General features: G+C 46.7%; 1 protein-coding gene across 2 annotated transcripts; it reads left to right on the forward strand.

Moving 5' to 3' along the window:
- Positions 1–1,976: 1,976 nt before the first annotated feature.
- Positions 1,977–14,664, forward strand: E2F4 (E2F transcription factor 4). 2 transcript variants are annotated; one of them, XM_039327544.1, is made up of 10 exons: positions 1,977–2,204; positions 4,689–4,798; positions 5,556–5,717; positions 6,827–6,870; positions 7,163–7,224; positions 8,238–8,520; positions 9,787–9,978; positions 10,745–10,792; positions 11,301–11,345; positions 11,975–14,664. In XM_039327544.1, exons 1-10 carry the CDS (start codon positions 2,076–2,078, stop codon positions 12,088–12,090), a joined length of 1,191 nt encoding a protein of 396 aa, XP_039183478.1. In that variant the 5' UTR covers positions 1,977–2,075; the 3' UTR covers positions 12,091–14,664. The 2 variants fall into 2 exon arrangements, with proteins under 2 accessions (XP_039183478.1, XP_039183479.1); XM_039327545.1 differs by lacking the exon at positions 10,745–10,792.
- Positions 14,665–15,294: the final 630 nt, after the last annotated feature.

Genomic DNA, 15,294 nt, shown 5'->3' on the forward strand with positions numbered 1-15,294 from the left:
ATTCTATTCTACTTTAGATTATATTACTTTGTTATTTATTTGTACACTGAGAGCTTATGCACTGGAGACAAAGTCCTTCTGTGTCCAATCACACTTACCAATAATTCTATTCTATTCTATTCTATTCTATTCTATTCTATTCTATTCTATTCTATGATGAGGTAAAAGGTGTTCTTCCTCCTCCAGGAAAAAACAGTTCTATTTGCTTTTTTGAAAAAGCACCACTGTTATGACCTGGAAGACTGAGAATCTCCATAGACATGCAAATTTTGTCCATTTTTATTAAGACAAGAGATATGTGTCCCATGTGTTCTATTACCAAATAAGTCAAATATACTTCTTTCTTCTCAGACAGGGTAATGATGTGCTCCTTAAAACCATGTTGGTATCCTTCTTTCCATTAATTAAAATTTATTTAATGTTCTTCTATTCTGCAAATTCCTCCTGGATCAGTCACAACAGATTGTAAACCAAAAATATTAAAATGTCATAGCATCGGTCAATTACAAGGGTAGAGTTGGTCAATTACACTGCCAACTTGGGCCCAATGTAGAAACGTCCCTTATGTATGCCTACTTCTCAGGAATAAGCACATTTTCTTATGATGAATGTGCGTTCCAAGATATTTGTTCCCAGATTCTGTGCAATGTAACACTAAGGTTGAAAAAATAAACAGGGCAGAAGGGATACTTTATATGCAACTATTACATAGCAACAACACTTTTCCCAAAGAGATTTCTAAAACATAGCAATATCTTACAAATCCAGTATCTTATTCCCTAAACGGTCCTTGGAGTTTTGCGCTCTCTCTCTCTCTCTCTCTCTCTCCCTCTGTTAACATGCATGTTTTCCGCTTCCTGCTGACTTGAAGATCAATAGTTGCAAGAGATAGGGAAGTCTAGTTATCTGACTACTGGTACACAGCAATGCAATTGAGTTACGTAATTCTCAGATAACTCTAGGCACAACAATTCGCAAGCTTAATTATTTGTGCTGCATTTCAGGGTGGGAAGCAGAGTTTTGAGATATAAGAATGGTATGGAAAATAAGATGGGTACCGCTATGTAGAAAGGGCCTAACTGAAAACATTCACATATCGTGTGGTTTTCTGTTTTGGAGCTTTATCTATTCAGGTTGATTAAATTATTCTGTCTGAGAAGAAAAAAAAACATCTTCAACTTATATGGTAATAGAATGCAGGACACCTATCGCTTCTCTTGATAGAAAGGGTGGAAATTTACAAATGGGTTGAGTAAGAGGGACCAGCTCAAGGTCACCCAGCTGATTTTGTCCTTAAAGTGGGACTACAGTAGGACTCCTGAGCTGTATACGGATGTCTTAACCCAGAGGGTAGGCAACCTTGGCTCTTTTATGACTCGTGGGAGTTGAGGTCCACGAGTCATAAAAGAGCCAAGGTTGCCTACCCCTGTCTTAACCACTACACCAGGGGTAGGCAACCTCGGCTCTTTTATGACTCATGGAATTCTGGGAGTTGAAGTCTATGGGTCATAAAAGAGCCGAGGTTGCCTACCCCCTGCACTACACTATTAACGACGATTGTTTTATTTTTGTCCCGCCTTTTGTCAAGTTCAGTTTGGCAAGCCCTTTCGCCTTCAGTCCACAGACCTTTGGCTATGCCGGTTGGGGGGGGGATGATGAGAACTGTATTGCAAAGCATCCCTGCTGGCTGGGGATTATGGGACACTCTGCAACACAGCAAGACGCTCGTTTCTTCACGAGCGAGCATTGCAAAGAGGGAGCGCTCCGCCGAGTCTTTTCGTCCCTTAGCCTGTAGGCGTCGCTATACATACACACACACAGAGAGAGAGACTCTCTGCCCGCGGAATAGAGAAGACCAAACCAGAACAGCCGGTCGGAGGGGGCGGGGCTTCTAGAAGAGGGCGGGGAGGCGGCCCGCGAGGCCCCGCCCTCTCAAGATGGAGACCCTCGCTCCTCCCCTCCCGTCATGCCCCGCGGCGGCCGGAAGCGGCGGAGGGGGCCAGCGCGCGGGCTGCCGCGGCGGAGCGCTGGGATCCGCACACCGGCGGCGGCGACGGCAGGTGTGAGCCGTCCGGATGGCGGAGCCCGGGCCGCAGCCGCCGGGGGGCGCGCCGAGCCGGCACGAGAAGAGCCTGGGGCTGCTCACCACCAAGTTCGTCTCGCTGCTGCAGGAGGCCAAGGACGGCGTGCTCGACCTGAAGCTGGTGAGCCCGGCGGGAGGGCGAGGCGAGGAAGGCGCCTGGGAGAGCACCCCGCTCCTTCCTCCGGCAGGGAGAGCCACCGGCCCCAGCCCGCCGCCTTTGCAGGAGGCAGGACTGCAAGGCCCATCATCCCACGCCTCCCCCGGCCAGGCTCTGCCGCAGCCTCCGAGGAGGACTCGGGCTCCCCTGTTGGGGACGGGGGGAGGGTTTTCTGGCCGGTCTTCTCTCCCTTCCACCAGTTCGGAGGCCGAGGACTACAAGTCCCATCCGCTGTGGACTACAAGTCCCATCCACCCAGGGAAGGGCGCTGCAACCTGGAAAGGGGGGCTTGGTGGTGGTGGTGGTGCAAGGCCGGGCGAGGGAGCCGAGGGTGCTTGGAAGAGCCGAGGAGCTGGCTCAGCCTGCTGGGCAGCAGCATCCTTTGCCCCGGCGTGTGCCTTTTTCCTGTGTGCATGCGTGTGCGCCCCTGCACATGTTCCCTGTTTAGTCCTATTGACACGGCTTCTGTTTGAGCGTGACTCAGTCACTGGGGGGAGGTGTGTGCAACAACACCTCTGGTGCGCTGGGGTCTTCAGTCCATCTCTACCTGCAATAAGCGAATAGAGTAGAATAGTAACTTTATTGTCACTTTAAATGTACACTAATCGGCATACGTTAAAATGAAACTTCATTGCCTTCAGCTCTCAGAGGGTAACCACCTCCAGGATACACTACATAAATGTGACAAAGGATTATGCATATACCCACATATACACGCACATACATGACACAGAAACCACACCGTCTAGTTCGGATGTATACATATACCTGGAGAGAAAAAAAAGGATCCTGCGAATTTACAAGATGGATGGCGTCAGGAACAAAGCTGTTGCAGAGTCTAGTAGTCCTGCTAGAAATGCTTCCTTTCTCTCATCCAGCATCAGTGGGGCCTGGCTGGCATCCTCTGTGGACTGGCGTTTGCTTTGGTTCTTTCTTTTCCCCCCCTTCTGCCAGCTGGTGGGAGCACTTTTGCTTTTTTCCCACACCTCCCATCCGCCACCTGTGTGCTTGCCAAGGCACAGCCTCAGCCGAATGGCGATGGCTGCGTTGGTGTGGATGGGTGGGCAGCAGCAAATCCGCTGCCCGTATTTAGCCTACTTGCAGATAGAAGAGGTCCCTAAGGGTGATGCAGAAGGGCGGGACTTGCAGCAGCTTTGGGTTCCTGTACAGGTTGGGAGGGTTTAATTTCCGTAGAAACCTTTATTCTGCTGCATTATATGGGAACGAAGAGTCCCAAGCTTCTTGAAATTAAGAACACGTTGTAGCCAGGGAGTAGATTTTTTTTTTCTACCCAGGAGCATACATAGGAAACCTAAAGCAAAAACCTGGGCAGGAAGTTGCTTCTTGTACTGTGAACCACAGCTGGGGTTTAACAGAGCATGGGTGACATATATGACTGAATCCCCATGTGAATCATAGATGGAAATATGGCGCTTTTGATGCTGAACTTGTAGCCTCCTTCGCCAATAGCCATGCTGGCTGGGTCTTGAGAGTTACAGTTCAAAATTGGAGGGCCACAAGTTTCTAGCCCTCTGTTGAATAAATTAACAGCAGCAACTTGTGGTTTCTGGACAGTATTTATTATTCCAAAAGGAAACAATGATAGGAAGTGTTGCCGTGCCATTTAAATTATCACGGTAGCACAAAACCTGATGTGTGTTTATTAAGAAATAAATTCATTTGCATTCAGTAGGTTCAGCTTCCAAGGAAGTATGGACAGGCTTTGTCAAATCCAAAGCATAGGTATGTTACTTTTTGCAGTGAAAACAATTCTTCGGCATCGTAAAAATTTAATCTATAAATCTTATACGTATCTATTTATCTGTGGGTAATTCTTGTTCAACTAATAGAAAAGCGTGTTGTGAATAGCCACTACAGGATGGTGCTTTCATCTTTTGCAGGAAAATAAAAAGTGGGTCAAAGTTCACTGGCACAACACTGTCATTTCAGTATCTATATATGTAGCCAGGATAAAAGAAAAACGATTCAACCATGTCAAGTAATGAAATAAATTTGCAGCAGTATGCCAGAAACCAATTAAACTGGAATCCAAACAAATAAATAGAAATCCCAAGGAACAAGATTGTGGGCCATTCTTGACTAGCAACCATTGTTGATGAATTGACAAAGCAGTAAGCACATTCGTCTGATCTGAGCAATAGTTCATTTTTGTATAAGATGCTCCCTTGTGTGGTTGTTGCAGCTGCTTTGTACAGTGTTAGATCTGGTGATAACTTTGACAGTTTCATACCACAGTACTCATTCCCAAAACAGATTAGCACTTTTCAGTTTTAAAACAGACTGTCCTGAACAATTGAGGTAGAGTCCTTAAGAAAGTTCACTAACAGGGTAGGATGTAATTAACATAGCTTTTGTGTTGTGCTGGTCCAGGTATTCTTTTACACTCTGGTGCCTTTGAACTCACCTCTTTTTGGTTTGCCTTTGCAGGCAGCAGATACTCTGGCAGTGCGGCAAAAGAGACGGATTTATGATATTACAAATGTCCTTGAGGGCATTGGATTAATCGAGAAGAAATCGAAGAACAGTATTCAGTGGAAGTGAGTAGTGGGAGACCAAAGCCCTAACCCTAGCTTCCATCCTATCCTATCCTGGCTGCAGTTGCATCTACCGTTAGCCAGTCATGTGTGAAACAGAAGCAGAACAATTTCTCTGAACAGCTGTGGGGTGTCTGTGGAGTTTCTCAGTCATCCAGCTCAAGGTGGTCTCAAAGATGCTTTTTCAAAAGGCAACTGGACTTTTCTTTCTTTGCTTTTATTCGAAGACGTTTCGCTTCTGAAGAAGCTTCTTGGGTGAGAAGCAAAACGTCTTCCTCAAGGAAAAACCAAAGTCCAGTTGCCTTTTGAAAAAAGCACCTTTGAGACAGCTGGGGATGTGTGTGTGTGTCTGAATGTTTCACTGACGCCAGCTGTGGAAGAACTTTATCAGTAGCTGAGTGACTGTGGATAACAGGAAAATATCCTGGAGTGGTAAAGAGGAAGTTCCCTCCTATTGCTTTGACCAGGTACTTGATCATGAGAACTTTTGAGACTTTTTAAAGGGGATTTCCCCCCCCCCCCCGGAAATTATGAGGCGGACAAGAACTTTGAAAGGGGTCTTTGAGTTCTCTCGTAGATGCTTTAAGCGTGTCGCTGAATTCTCTTTGGAAAAGACAGAAGTAAAAAAAAAAAAAAACTGGAAGGCATCACCATGACTTCTGCAGGCCTTGGGTGTTGTTAAAGTGGACATTGGTGCTGATAGCTGACTCTTAATACATTGTGGAGGAGACCAATCCCTTGATTTCTCTTTTCTTGTCAGAGGTGTTGGGCCTGGCTGTAATACCCGGGAAATTGCCCACAAGTTGATTGAACTGAAAGCAGAGATTGAGGATCTGGAGCATCGGGAACGAGAGCTGGAGCAGCAAAAGATGTGGGTGCAGCAAAGTATTAGAAATGTCACCGATGACGTACAGAACAACGAATATCCTTTGAGTCTACTCTGGTTCTTTCTGCTTTTTTGTTTCTTTGATGCTAAAATGTGGTCCTTTCTGATGATTCTGCTCCAGCCTAACTTAAGTCTTCTTCCTGGATATTTGGAGTGGCAGTGCCCAGAATTCAGTCATGTTGGCTTGGAATTCTGGAATTTGTAGTCTCAGAGTGAATGGAAACATTTTCAGCAAAAAAATATCAAGTCCTGGAAAAACATTGATTATGCCAATTTGCATAGGGCAATTTTTTTTTTAATGCAAGCTGAGTATTTCCTCTACAAAAGTTTCTAGGCAGGTAACCTAATTTGCATAGGATTATAGAAAAACCGCTAGCATCAAATTATAAAAGGCTCTTTTATCCCACTGTCCTAATAACGTGAAATAATAGTGTTCCTTGTGTTTCAAGTTAGTATCCTTTTTCTTATCCTGCTTTGATTTTGCCCTAGTTCTTCCTTAGATTATTTTTTTCCCCCGTGTTGGTGTATTTCCTGTGGAGAGTCACAATGAACAATACAAACTGGTTGGGCTCCAGTTTTCCAGGATTGGTGGTGAGCGGTTAGGACAAAAGGATGATTAATTTTTAACAGGATTGAAACTTTTTAGGGTGCATGCTACATTTATTGTGTGTATCTGTTTTGGAATGGCAGAAAACGACTTACTGATTTTCAACCATGGCATTCCTATAATCTAGCAGCGATGTGGTGGAACTGGAGCAGAAGGCTGAAGAGCAAAACTCCTGGGGTCCTAAGTTGTTCACCTCTGTCCTAAATGCTGGAAGATTTTCTTTTTATATTCTATGGGAGGAAATGAGTGATGCGGTGGCCTAGAAGTGAATATACTCGCCTCCCACTCAGAAGGTTGAGAGTTTAGTCCTAGGCAATGACTGATGTTTATCCAGGCACAAAGAGTAAATATCTGCTGCAAACCCTGCATAGGCATCAGGAAGGGCATCCTGACAGTAAATGCTCAGCTCCATTCAATCGCCCTGACTCCACCCTGATAAAAAGGGATTACAGAGTCATAAAAAGGGGAAAAAAATACTATGGGGGAATGATCTTGCTGGATGCCAGAGGCAGCTGCTTTTTCACTTAACTTCAGGAACATTAGCCTATGTGACCGACGAGGACCTTTGCAAGTGCTTCCCAGGTAAGGAGGCTGTGCCACTTGATCCCTAGGAACCTGCCTGTTTCCATATAATTCCAGCTCTGCAACATCTTTGCAAGGAATTGGTTCTTCCCCAGATGTACTTCTCTTTGATTTGCTTTTTTTAGCATTCTGGATAGAATTGGGAGTGTGGAAAATGGGAAGAAACATCCTGGCAATTAGGGACCGAAAACATTGCGCTCAGCTGGGGTTAGGAACCGCGGAGTGTATACTCTTGTATTGCTCTCAACTTAGCTGTGTTTCCTGAATGCATCCTTTTGGTCTCTCGTTGCAGGAGACACCCTGCTGGCCATCCGAGCTCCTTCAGGAACTCAGCTAGAAGTTCCTGTCCCTGAGGTGGGTGTAGAAGTGTGGAGATGCTAGCAGAGATCTCTCTTCAAGTGAGCACGCAGCAGCTTCAGGGACTGGGGGCCTTCTGCAGCCAAACGCATCTGGCAGGTTACAAGCACAACCTAAGAAGGGAAAGCCCTCTGCAAAAAGTTACCAATCAAACACGGCATTCCAGAAACAATAATAGTTAGATATATATTCAAGAGCAGTCCAGTTTAGCTTGATGTCCGGAGAATCAAGATTGCAGAAAGTTACCAATCAAATACGGCATTCCAGAAACAATAATAGTTAGATATATATTCAAGAGCAGTCCAGTTTAGCTTGATGTCCGGAGAATCAAGATGCAGAAGGAAGAGAAGGAAGTTAAGAGAGAGAGAAAAAATGGGTACCAGGAAGAAAAAAAAAAACAAAACCAGTGATTCAAAAGAAAGCGACTCTGTAATCACCATCCCCATGAAGTCTCTTGTGGATTACTCCCAAAGGAATATTGCTGTTGCAGAAATATCTATTTGGCTGGAGGCAAGGCTTCCCAACAGGAGCAATTTGAAGACACATGGACTTCAACTCCCAGAGTTTCCCTTGCATCTTAAATATGTTAAGGTTCGGAAACCCTGGCCTAAGAGATCTGAATGGATTTTGTTCTGTGCAAATCTCATATTCAACTTTCCTAGGGTCTCTAATTAAAACAATGGCTTGCTCTAAGGTGCCTGGAACTGTGCTGAGCTGATACCCCCCAATTCCACTTGGTACTATAAGCTACTTTCATCCAAGGAGCATGTGTCTGGATGTGGGGCTCAGCAAATTGAGAGAGGCCTCTCCTTTAGTGATGATGGAGAAGGTTTGGGGTCACCTGTACATAGAGAAGAAAGAATCCCCCACTGACATCATGGTTTCCTTTCAAGGTTGTGTGTTTCTCCCAATTGTGAGGACATCGGGTGATGCCGTGGCACCAATACCGTTATCATATATTGTTCATATACTTCATATACCGTGCAACCTTTCTTTGTCTTTCTCTCTAGGGTTTAAATGGCCAGAGGAAATACCAGATCCACTTGAAGAGTAGCAGCGGTTCCATTGATGTTCTTCTAGTAAATAAGGATGCCTGGAGCTCTCCTCCAGTGGTGCTTCCGGTCCCTCCCCCTGAAGACCTCATTCAGTGCCAGCCAATCACACCCTCTAAGAAGCCACCCATTCCCCATTCCCAGGAGACATCTCTTCCCAGTGGTGCCCATCCTCCTGTGTCTGTACCCAACAGCACGCAAGAGCACAGATCCCCTGTACCCAAACCGGCCATTGTGGCAGGTGAGCTGTAAAGGAACGAATGAAACGCACAGCATTCATTAAATTTAAAGGCACATTTTAAAGGGGACCAGTAGCTATGCTATTATATTGGCTGACTCAGAACGTTTGCTCCCAGGGCACCTCCAAAAGGTGAGGCAGACCCCTATTGAATTAGATTAATTCTGTAGAAACATAGTCACATGAAACCAAGGATCAAAATTAGCTTTTGTCCTAGCTGGATCCTCTTTGTCCTTGCCCTGTTTTACTTGCTGCTGCACAACCCTCGTTTGAATTTCTGCTGCAGCCAGAAGCTTGAGATGAAAAATCACATAATGCCACCTCCTTTCTTAGGAGAAAACAAAGCTATTGAGCAAAAGGGTTACGGGTTTATTGCGGATCCTTTTTCTCCATGAAAATAACGTTTATGGAAAAGCGTTCCAATATGCAAATCCTTTCTGGCCCTGTTTGCAGTCGGATGTATTCCAAGGTAGCCCTCTTAGGGCTGAAAGGCCACTTGGGCCCCTCCCAAGATTTTGATGGCACCTCCCCCATCAGAAGAGCTGGAATGAGGTCGGCTGACCCTTCCAGAGAGATTTCTTTCCGGAGAAGGAACAGAATTCTGCTCTTAAAAATAAAAAAAACACTCATTCTGGAAATTGGGAATGTGAATGAGACGGGAGCCTGTTTAACAGCCCTGCTTGGAGCATCTCCTGCACTAAAAATGACCCTTTGGCAACTGGCGTAGAGTAATGGGAAAGTGCTGACTTTGAGTTTCTTTACAACAGTGGTTCTCAACCTGTGGGTCGGGACCCCATTTGGGGTCGAACGACCATTTTACGGGGGTCGCCAAACAACGCAGTCCGCCATTTTTTTTCCCTTTTCCTTAGCTGTGCTACTTTTTTTTATTCTATTGGCTTTTGAAAGCCAATAGAATAGACTCTCTTGAATAGAGTCTAATTCTGTTGGCTTTCAAAAGCCAATAAGAATTGTCCAGGCTGTCTCTGCCCTGCTGAGCCCGCCAAAAGTTCCATTTTGCAAACGGTGCTGCACCAGTTGAGTAGTCCTCGACTTACGACCGGTTGGGGGGTCGCGGCATTAAAAAGGTTGAGAACCACTGCTTTACAAGAGAGGAATTGGAACTTAAAGTACATTTCCTGACTGTTGCTATGGGAGGGCCAGCTGTTTTCCCCCAGCTGTGTGGAATCCATCTGGCACGATAGATCATCGAGCGGCATGCAAGTTGAAATAATATATCTTTATCTTTCTGTGACCATCTTCCCACTGCAGAGACAGGCAACCCGACAACAGAATCAAAAAGCGGTGAGGGGTTGGACTCGCTTACCCCTTCGACGGTACCAGTCAGCCCACCGGCTGGGCTTGATACGCAGCCTCTCCAGTCCTCCGCCTTGCTGGACAGCAGCTCTGTCCTCTCCAGTTCCTTCACCTCTTTTGAACCAATCAAGTCCTTCCCCACAGAAAGTAAGTGCTCCGGGCTGACAGCTCTCGGGGGGGGGGCAGTTACGATGGATCAGAACAGACAGACCCGGAGGCTGAGTTTGTTTGGCTCTGACCCCTGCATTGTACCTGGATATGGGGTGTTATTAGTGCCAAGCCCATTGGTGTGTTTGACAGTGTGTACTGGCTCCTTTTCTCAGACGTTCTGCTAAAAATGGAGCAGAGATCGAGGAAGCGATGAATAACCAGAGAAATGAGCTGTGTAGATAAGTGTTTCCCAACCAGGACAGCTTTAAGATATGTGGATTTCAGCTCCTAGAATTTCCCAGCCAGCCTGAATTCTGGGACTTGGAAGTCCACCCAGCTTAAAGCAAGGGTCTTCCAACTTGGCCCTTTTATGACTTGTGGACTTCCAACTCCCAGAATTCCTCAGCCAGCTTCCAATTCTGGGAGTTGGAAGTCCACAAGTCATAAAAGGGCCAAGTTGGAAGACCCCCTGGCTTAAAGGCTGAGTAACACTGCTGTAGACAATGGGAATCTTTGAGTGACATAAAAACAAGAACTCTTAGCAGACTGCAGTTTCTGGAATTGTACCTTGGCCTTTTTCCCTCCCTGGGCTCCTGTATGTGTTGGGATTACTGTTTGCAGAATTCCCATCTTTATTCCTGTGGGGAATTGAATCCCCAATCATCTGAAGGACGTCAGGTTGGAAAGAAGACCCGGCCTGTGCCATAACAATCGCATTGGTCTTTAAGATGTGCAACCTTTGTTCTTTTTTTTTTTTTTCCAGTACTGGAATTTCCCAAAGAGCTTTCAGAAATGTTTGAGCCAACCAGAGGTGCGTTGCTAGTGTCCCTGTAGCAGTGTTTGTGCTTTGCCTTTTTTTTTCCTTTGGAAGTTCAGAAAAGTTCAGACTACTTTAAGCAAACTTGGTTAAGGCTCTCTGTTGGGCTCTTGCGGAATAGCAACGGAAGGAAGCACTTTTCTTGGCTTAGCTCTCTCGTGCTGGTTTTCTGCTTCTAAGGAAGACTTTACGTGCCGAAAGATTAAAACATTTGAACGTGTTACATTCATACAGCAAATTCCACCCCCCCCCGGGGGGAAAGAAGCAGCAGCTGCTAAAAACGCATTGTTTTGATGTTGCTCGTGCAGGACCCTGCAGGATCTGCCCAATTACTCATACGTAGTCAAGAAAGGAGAGAATTGAGACATGAGACAGAAGGAGCTGGGCTGGAAGAATTACACCCTCAATTTTGGGGTACTGGGATAGGCACGCAGGTATTTCGCAAGCCCGTAAACTTCCCGCGCATTCTTTTTTTTTAAAATTATTTTTATTCTTCCCGTAGAGTCTGTGAATTCTGAGTTGCTGGAAGAGCTGATGTCATCTGAAGGTAGGACTTGCATTTCTTCAACTCACAGGTTTGGAGTGAGGCCACACAGGATAGCCGAGAAAACGAGAGAGAGTAGCTATAAAAAAAATCTGCATTGTTTTAGTTGAGCGTGGCTGGTTGGGGAATTCTGGGAATCGTAGTCCACACGTCTTAAGATTGCTAAGGTTGAGAAACCTTGGGCTAAGCCAGGGGTAGGCAACCTTGGCTCTTTTATGACTCATGGACTTCAATTCCCAGAATTCCTGAGCCAGCCTGGCTCAGCTTGGAAACCTCTCTTTCCCCTTAGCATGGCTGGCTCAAGAATTCTGGGAGTTGAAGTCCACCAGTCATAAAAGAGCCAAGGTTGCCTACCCCTGCCCAAATGCCTGAATTATGATCACATGACTGTGAGGAAAAATATCTAAATATTTAAACCAGGGATCTTCAAACTTGGCTCTTTTATGACTCGCGGACTTCCACTCCCAGAATTCCTGAGCCAGCATGGCTCAGTTTGGAAACCTCTCCCTTTCCCCTCAGCGTGGCTGGCTCAGGAATTCTGGGAGTTGAAGTCCACCAGTCATAAAAGAGCCAAGGTGGCCTACCCCTGGGCTAAGATGTCTCCTAAGTGTCTCCTTTTCTCTCCCGGGCAGTGTTTGCACCCTTACTCCGCCTTTCCCCCCCTCCCGGAGACCACGACTACATCTACAACTTGGACGAGAGCGAAGGGGTGTGCGACCTTTTCGATGTCCCGATCCTCAACCTTTGACTTTGGCTGCCAGGATGGACTTTGGGACACGGATTTCTTTTTTAATTTTTTTTTTTAAGAAACAAACCTGTCTGGAGGGAATGTGCGGGAAAGCCCCCAAGTTTTCATTTTGGATTCTTTGTCTGCTACTGTTTGAATGGAACACAGAGCTGCTCTGGTATAGACCGAAAACCAACGAGGATGGGAGCTTCGTCTCCAGCTTTTTTTTTTTTTTCCCTCTTCTTCTTCCCTGACTAATCTTGGTCCTGTCCTTCCCCTTTCACTGGATCCTGGGTGGATCTCCTTCCCAGGCACCTCCTGTTGAACCTTGACGAACAGCAAAAGTGCTTCCTTGAGTCCCCCCTAGCCTGTTTGGGCATCCCTGCACTGCTGGGGGCACTTTGCATCTTCCACCCCCCTTCCTTCCTTCTTCCTTTCTGGTTACCAACCAACAGAACAGCCAAACCGTAGCCAGGTAGTTTTTTTTTAGGAAAATCCATCCCTGACCCTCTCTTTTGGCTTGTTTGTATAATCCAGACGACGTTTCTCTCTTCAGCAATTGTCTGCTTTTGGCATGATGGAATGCAGGCCTCTCAGCCACTCCCTGGATCGGTTTTATGTGCTTAGAAGTGGCGTTTCAAGTAACCCTACTGGCCCATCTGTTAACACGAAGCACGGAGCCCTTTCCTTTTTAGGCTGTGTAGACTTATCATATGTGTGTGTGTGTGTGCGCGTGCGTGTGTGTGTGTTTTTAAGGTGCCAGTTTTGCACAGTCACTTTCCTCCAAAGAGTCAAAACGGAGAAATGATTTGTAAAGGGTGCGCAAAACACAGTTCAGGCTTCAAGTAGGTGGACCTGCCTGCTGGCCACACAAAGCCTCTTGCACACCTGTCCTGGGTTGTCGTCCCCCCCCCCATCTGCAGCTGTGCTGCATCAGCAAGGGAAGAGCTGGCTGGGGCTAATGGGAGGCTCTCTTCCTCTCTTTCTTTCAAGGCCCCCACGTCTCCATCGGGAGCCTCCAATGGAGGAGATTTAGTCACCCCCCTCCCCCTAGTGAAGTGAGTCCTGAAAGCCTGTCCTTCCATAGCTGCTAGAATAGGGCTTTTTGGGATGCACGGGGGCTGCTGTTTCCCGTTGCAATTTGCTAGCTGTATTACGTTGCCAGTCCTGTTGATGAAATCCGACTTCTCCTGGGAACCTAGCCATGGCCTGCCGTTTCCCGCCTTCTCTCCGATAGGCACCATCGGCCTCCTCCATCAAGAACCTCTCCTGATCCTTGCTGACCAGCAGCACATGGAAGGAGCCCTCGCTTCCCCTATACCAGGGGTGGGCCACCTCGGCTCTTTTATGACTCGTGGACTTCCATTCCCAGAATTCCTGAGCCAGCCTGGCTCCGCTTGGAAACCTCTCCCTTTCCCCGCAGCACGGCTGGCTCAGGAATTCTGGGAGTTTGAAGTCCACGAGTCATAAAAGAGCTAAGGTGGCCTACCCCTGCCCTGTATCCTCCCCTCTGCACTTCTGGACATCTCTCCCTCGAAAACTATATCCTTTTCACCGCCCGTCAGCATCCGGGTTACGCCACGTGCCAACCCCGAATGTCACTTTCCCGATTCTCAGGCTTCCGCACGTGCCGTCCCAGTTGACAAAGGCCCACTGCCTCCAGTGCGGCTGCTGGGATGGGAAGGGTGTAGATCCGAAGGGGGAGCTCTCTCGCATCCCAGCGCTGAACTGCTTGGCTGAAAAATCTCTTTTTGAAGGGACTGGATGAAGTGTGCTTAGTATTGTGGAAGGATTCACACGAGCGGAGAGGCCTGATCCTGATCTCTCTCTCTCTCCCCCCCCCTCCCAAACCACCCAATCAGGGAATGTTTCTATTGTCATTAAGGAGACCTAGGCAAAGCTGGGTGGTCTCTTTAAGACTCCGACGAAAGCCACCGATCTCAATCCTTGACCGCTTTAAGATGGGTGGACTTCAACTTTCAGCATTCGCCAGCTAGCCATACTGCCTGAGGAATCCTGGGAGTTGACGTCCACCCATCTTTTAAGCTGTCAAGATTGAAAACGCTGGGCTAAAAGGGTGCAGGAAAGCAACTTTTGGGTTTTTTCTGCATCGGAAATAGAATGTTGCTTTCCACCTCTCCAGCCTCGGAGCATCTATCTCTGCCTCCGGGCAGGTGATGATCTCAAAAAACCTCGGGAGTCCCGTTCACCTCTCTTGAAAGGACACGGTTCCACCTCCAAGTTTTCTGAGCTGTTCTTCCAGCTCTGTGTGGCTTTGCCCAGCGAGCCACAGGACTCTGTTGCCCGCCTTCATTGCATCCCCTCCCAGCTTTTTCTACGTGGTTGGGCCTGCTGTTGTTTAGCAGCCGAGCCTTCGTTTCTCTTTGCTGTCACCTTCTTGTGCTCTGACCCCTTAGGTGACATCCCGAAAGGATGCATGGAGGAAATGTTTGGGGTGGGGGAAGGGAGAGAAATGAGTTTTGATTCATATAAAAAGATTATTTTTATACTTTTTTGCAGCAGAAGAGACTTGCCTGTAATATTTGTACAGTTGTTGTTTTTTTTTTTCCTGAGTGAATAAACAAACTTTCCAAAGCTTTTTGCCTCTGTTGTTTTCGAAGAATGCAATTCATACCCTCCACAGCACATTTGCCATCTTGGAACTACAAAAAAATCCTGAGCGGAGACTGTTTTTAAGATTTGGCACCTGACTGCCAGGGTCCTTCTTTTCAGGTAGCCTTTTTGGGATCCCAGGTAGGCTTATGAATACTTGCGGATAAAAGGCGGGAGTGGAATAAAACCCTGGATCCTACATAAGGAGCATACAAAGAACTGCTATCTGCTTGGATTGAAATAACTCCACAAGCCGTTAAAAAGGATTCCAGAATTGAACTACTGAAACATAGCACAAGATCTGGGGTCCAATTTGGTGTGGGACCAACAATCTCTAGAAAACACACAAATGAGGCTTTTACAACATTCCTTCTCTGGGCGATGGAGCAGGAACAGTCACTGCATCCAGAAAACATCAAGTGGGAGAGAGCAACACAGGAAAATACTCTCCTTAAATCAGGGGTCTTCAAACTTGGAAACCCCAGAACTGGCATTAATCCGCTGTGTGAGGGCTTAGCATCAAGCAAGGACCAGAGACCCATCATGGGAAGATGGAACAACTCCAGTATGAGACTGGGAAGACTTCTTGCTGTTAATTGTGAAGTCATGGAC

This window comes from Crotalus tigris, unplaced genomic scaffold, assembly GCF_016545835.1.
Source record: "Crotalus tigris isolate CLP2741 ecotype Arizona unplaced genomic scaffold, ASM1654583v1 scf7180000024362.2655971311:6658466, whole genome shotgun sequence".
Classification (NCBI taxonomy): Eukaryota; Metazoa; Chordata; class Lepidosauria; order Squamata; family Viperidae; genus Crotalus; species Crotalus tigris.

Bases quoted from the DNA above. Each gene is read 5' to 3' on its own strand.
- E2F4 (XM_039327544.1), top strand. From the start codon at position 2,076: ATGGCGGAGCCCGGGCCGCAGCCGCCGGGGGGCGCGCCGAGCCGGCAC. The intron at 4,799-5,555 runs GTGAGTAGTGGG...TTTTCTTGTCAG, and splicing joins AAGAACAGTATTCAGTGGAA to AGGTGTTGGGCCTGGCTGTA. The intron at 6,871-7,162 runs GTAAGGAGGCTG...CTCTCGTTGCAG, and splicing joins CCTTTGCAAGTGCTTCCCAG to GAGACACCCTGCTGGCCATC.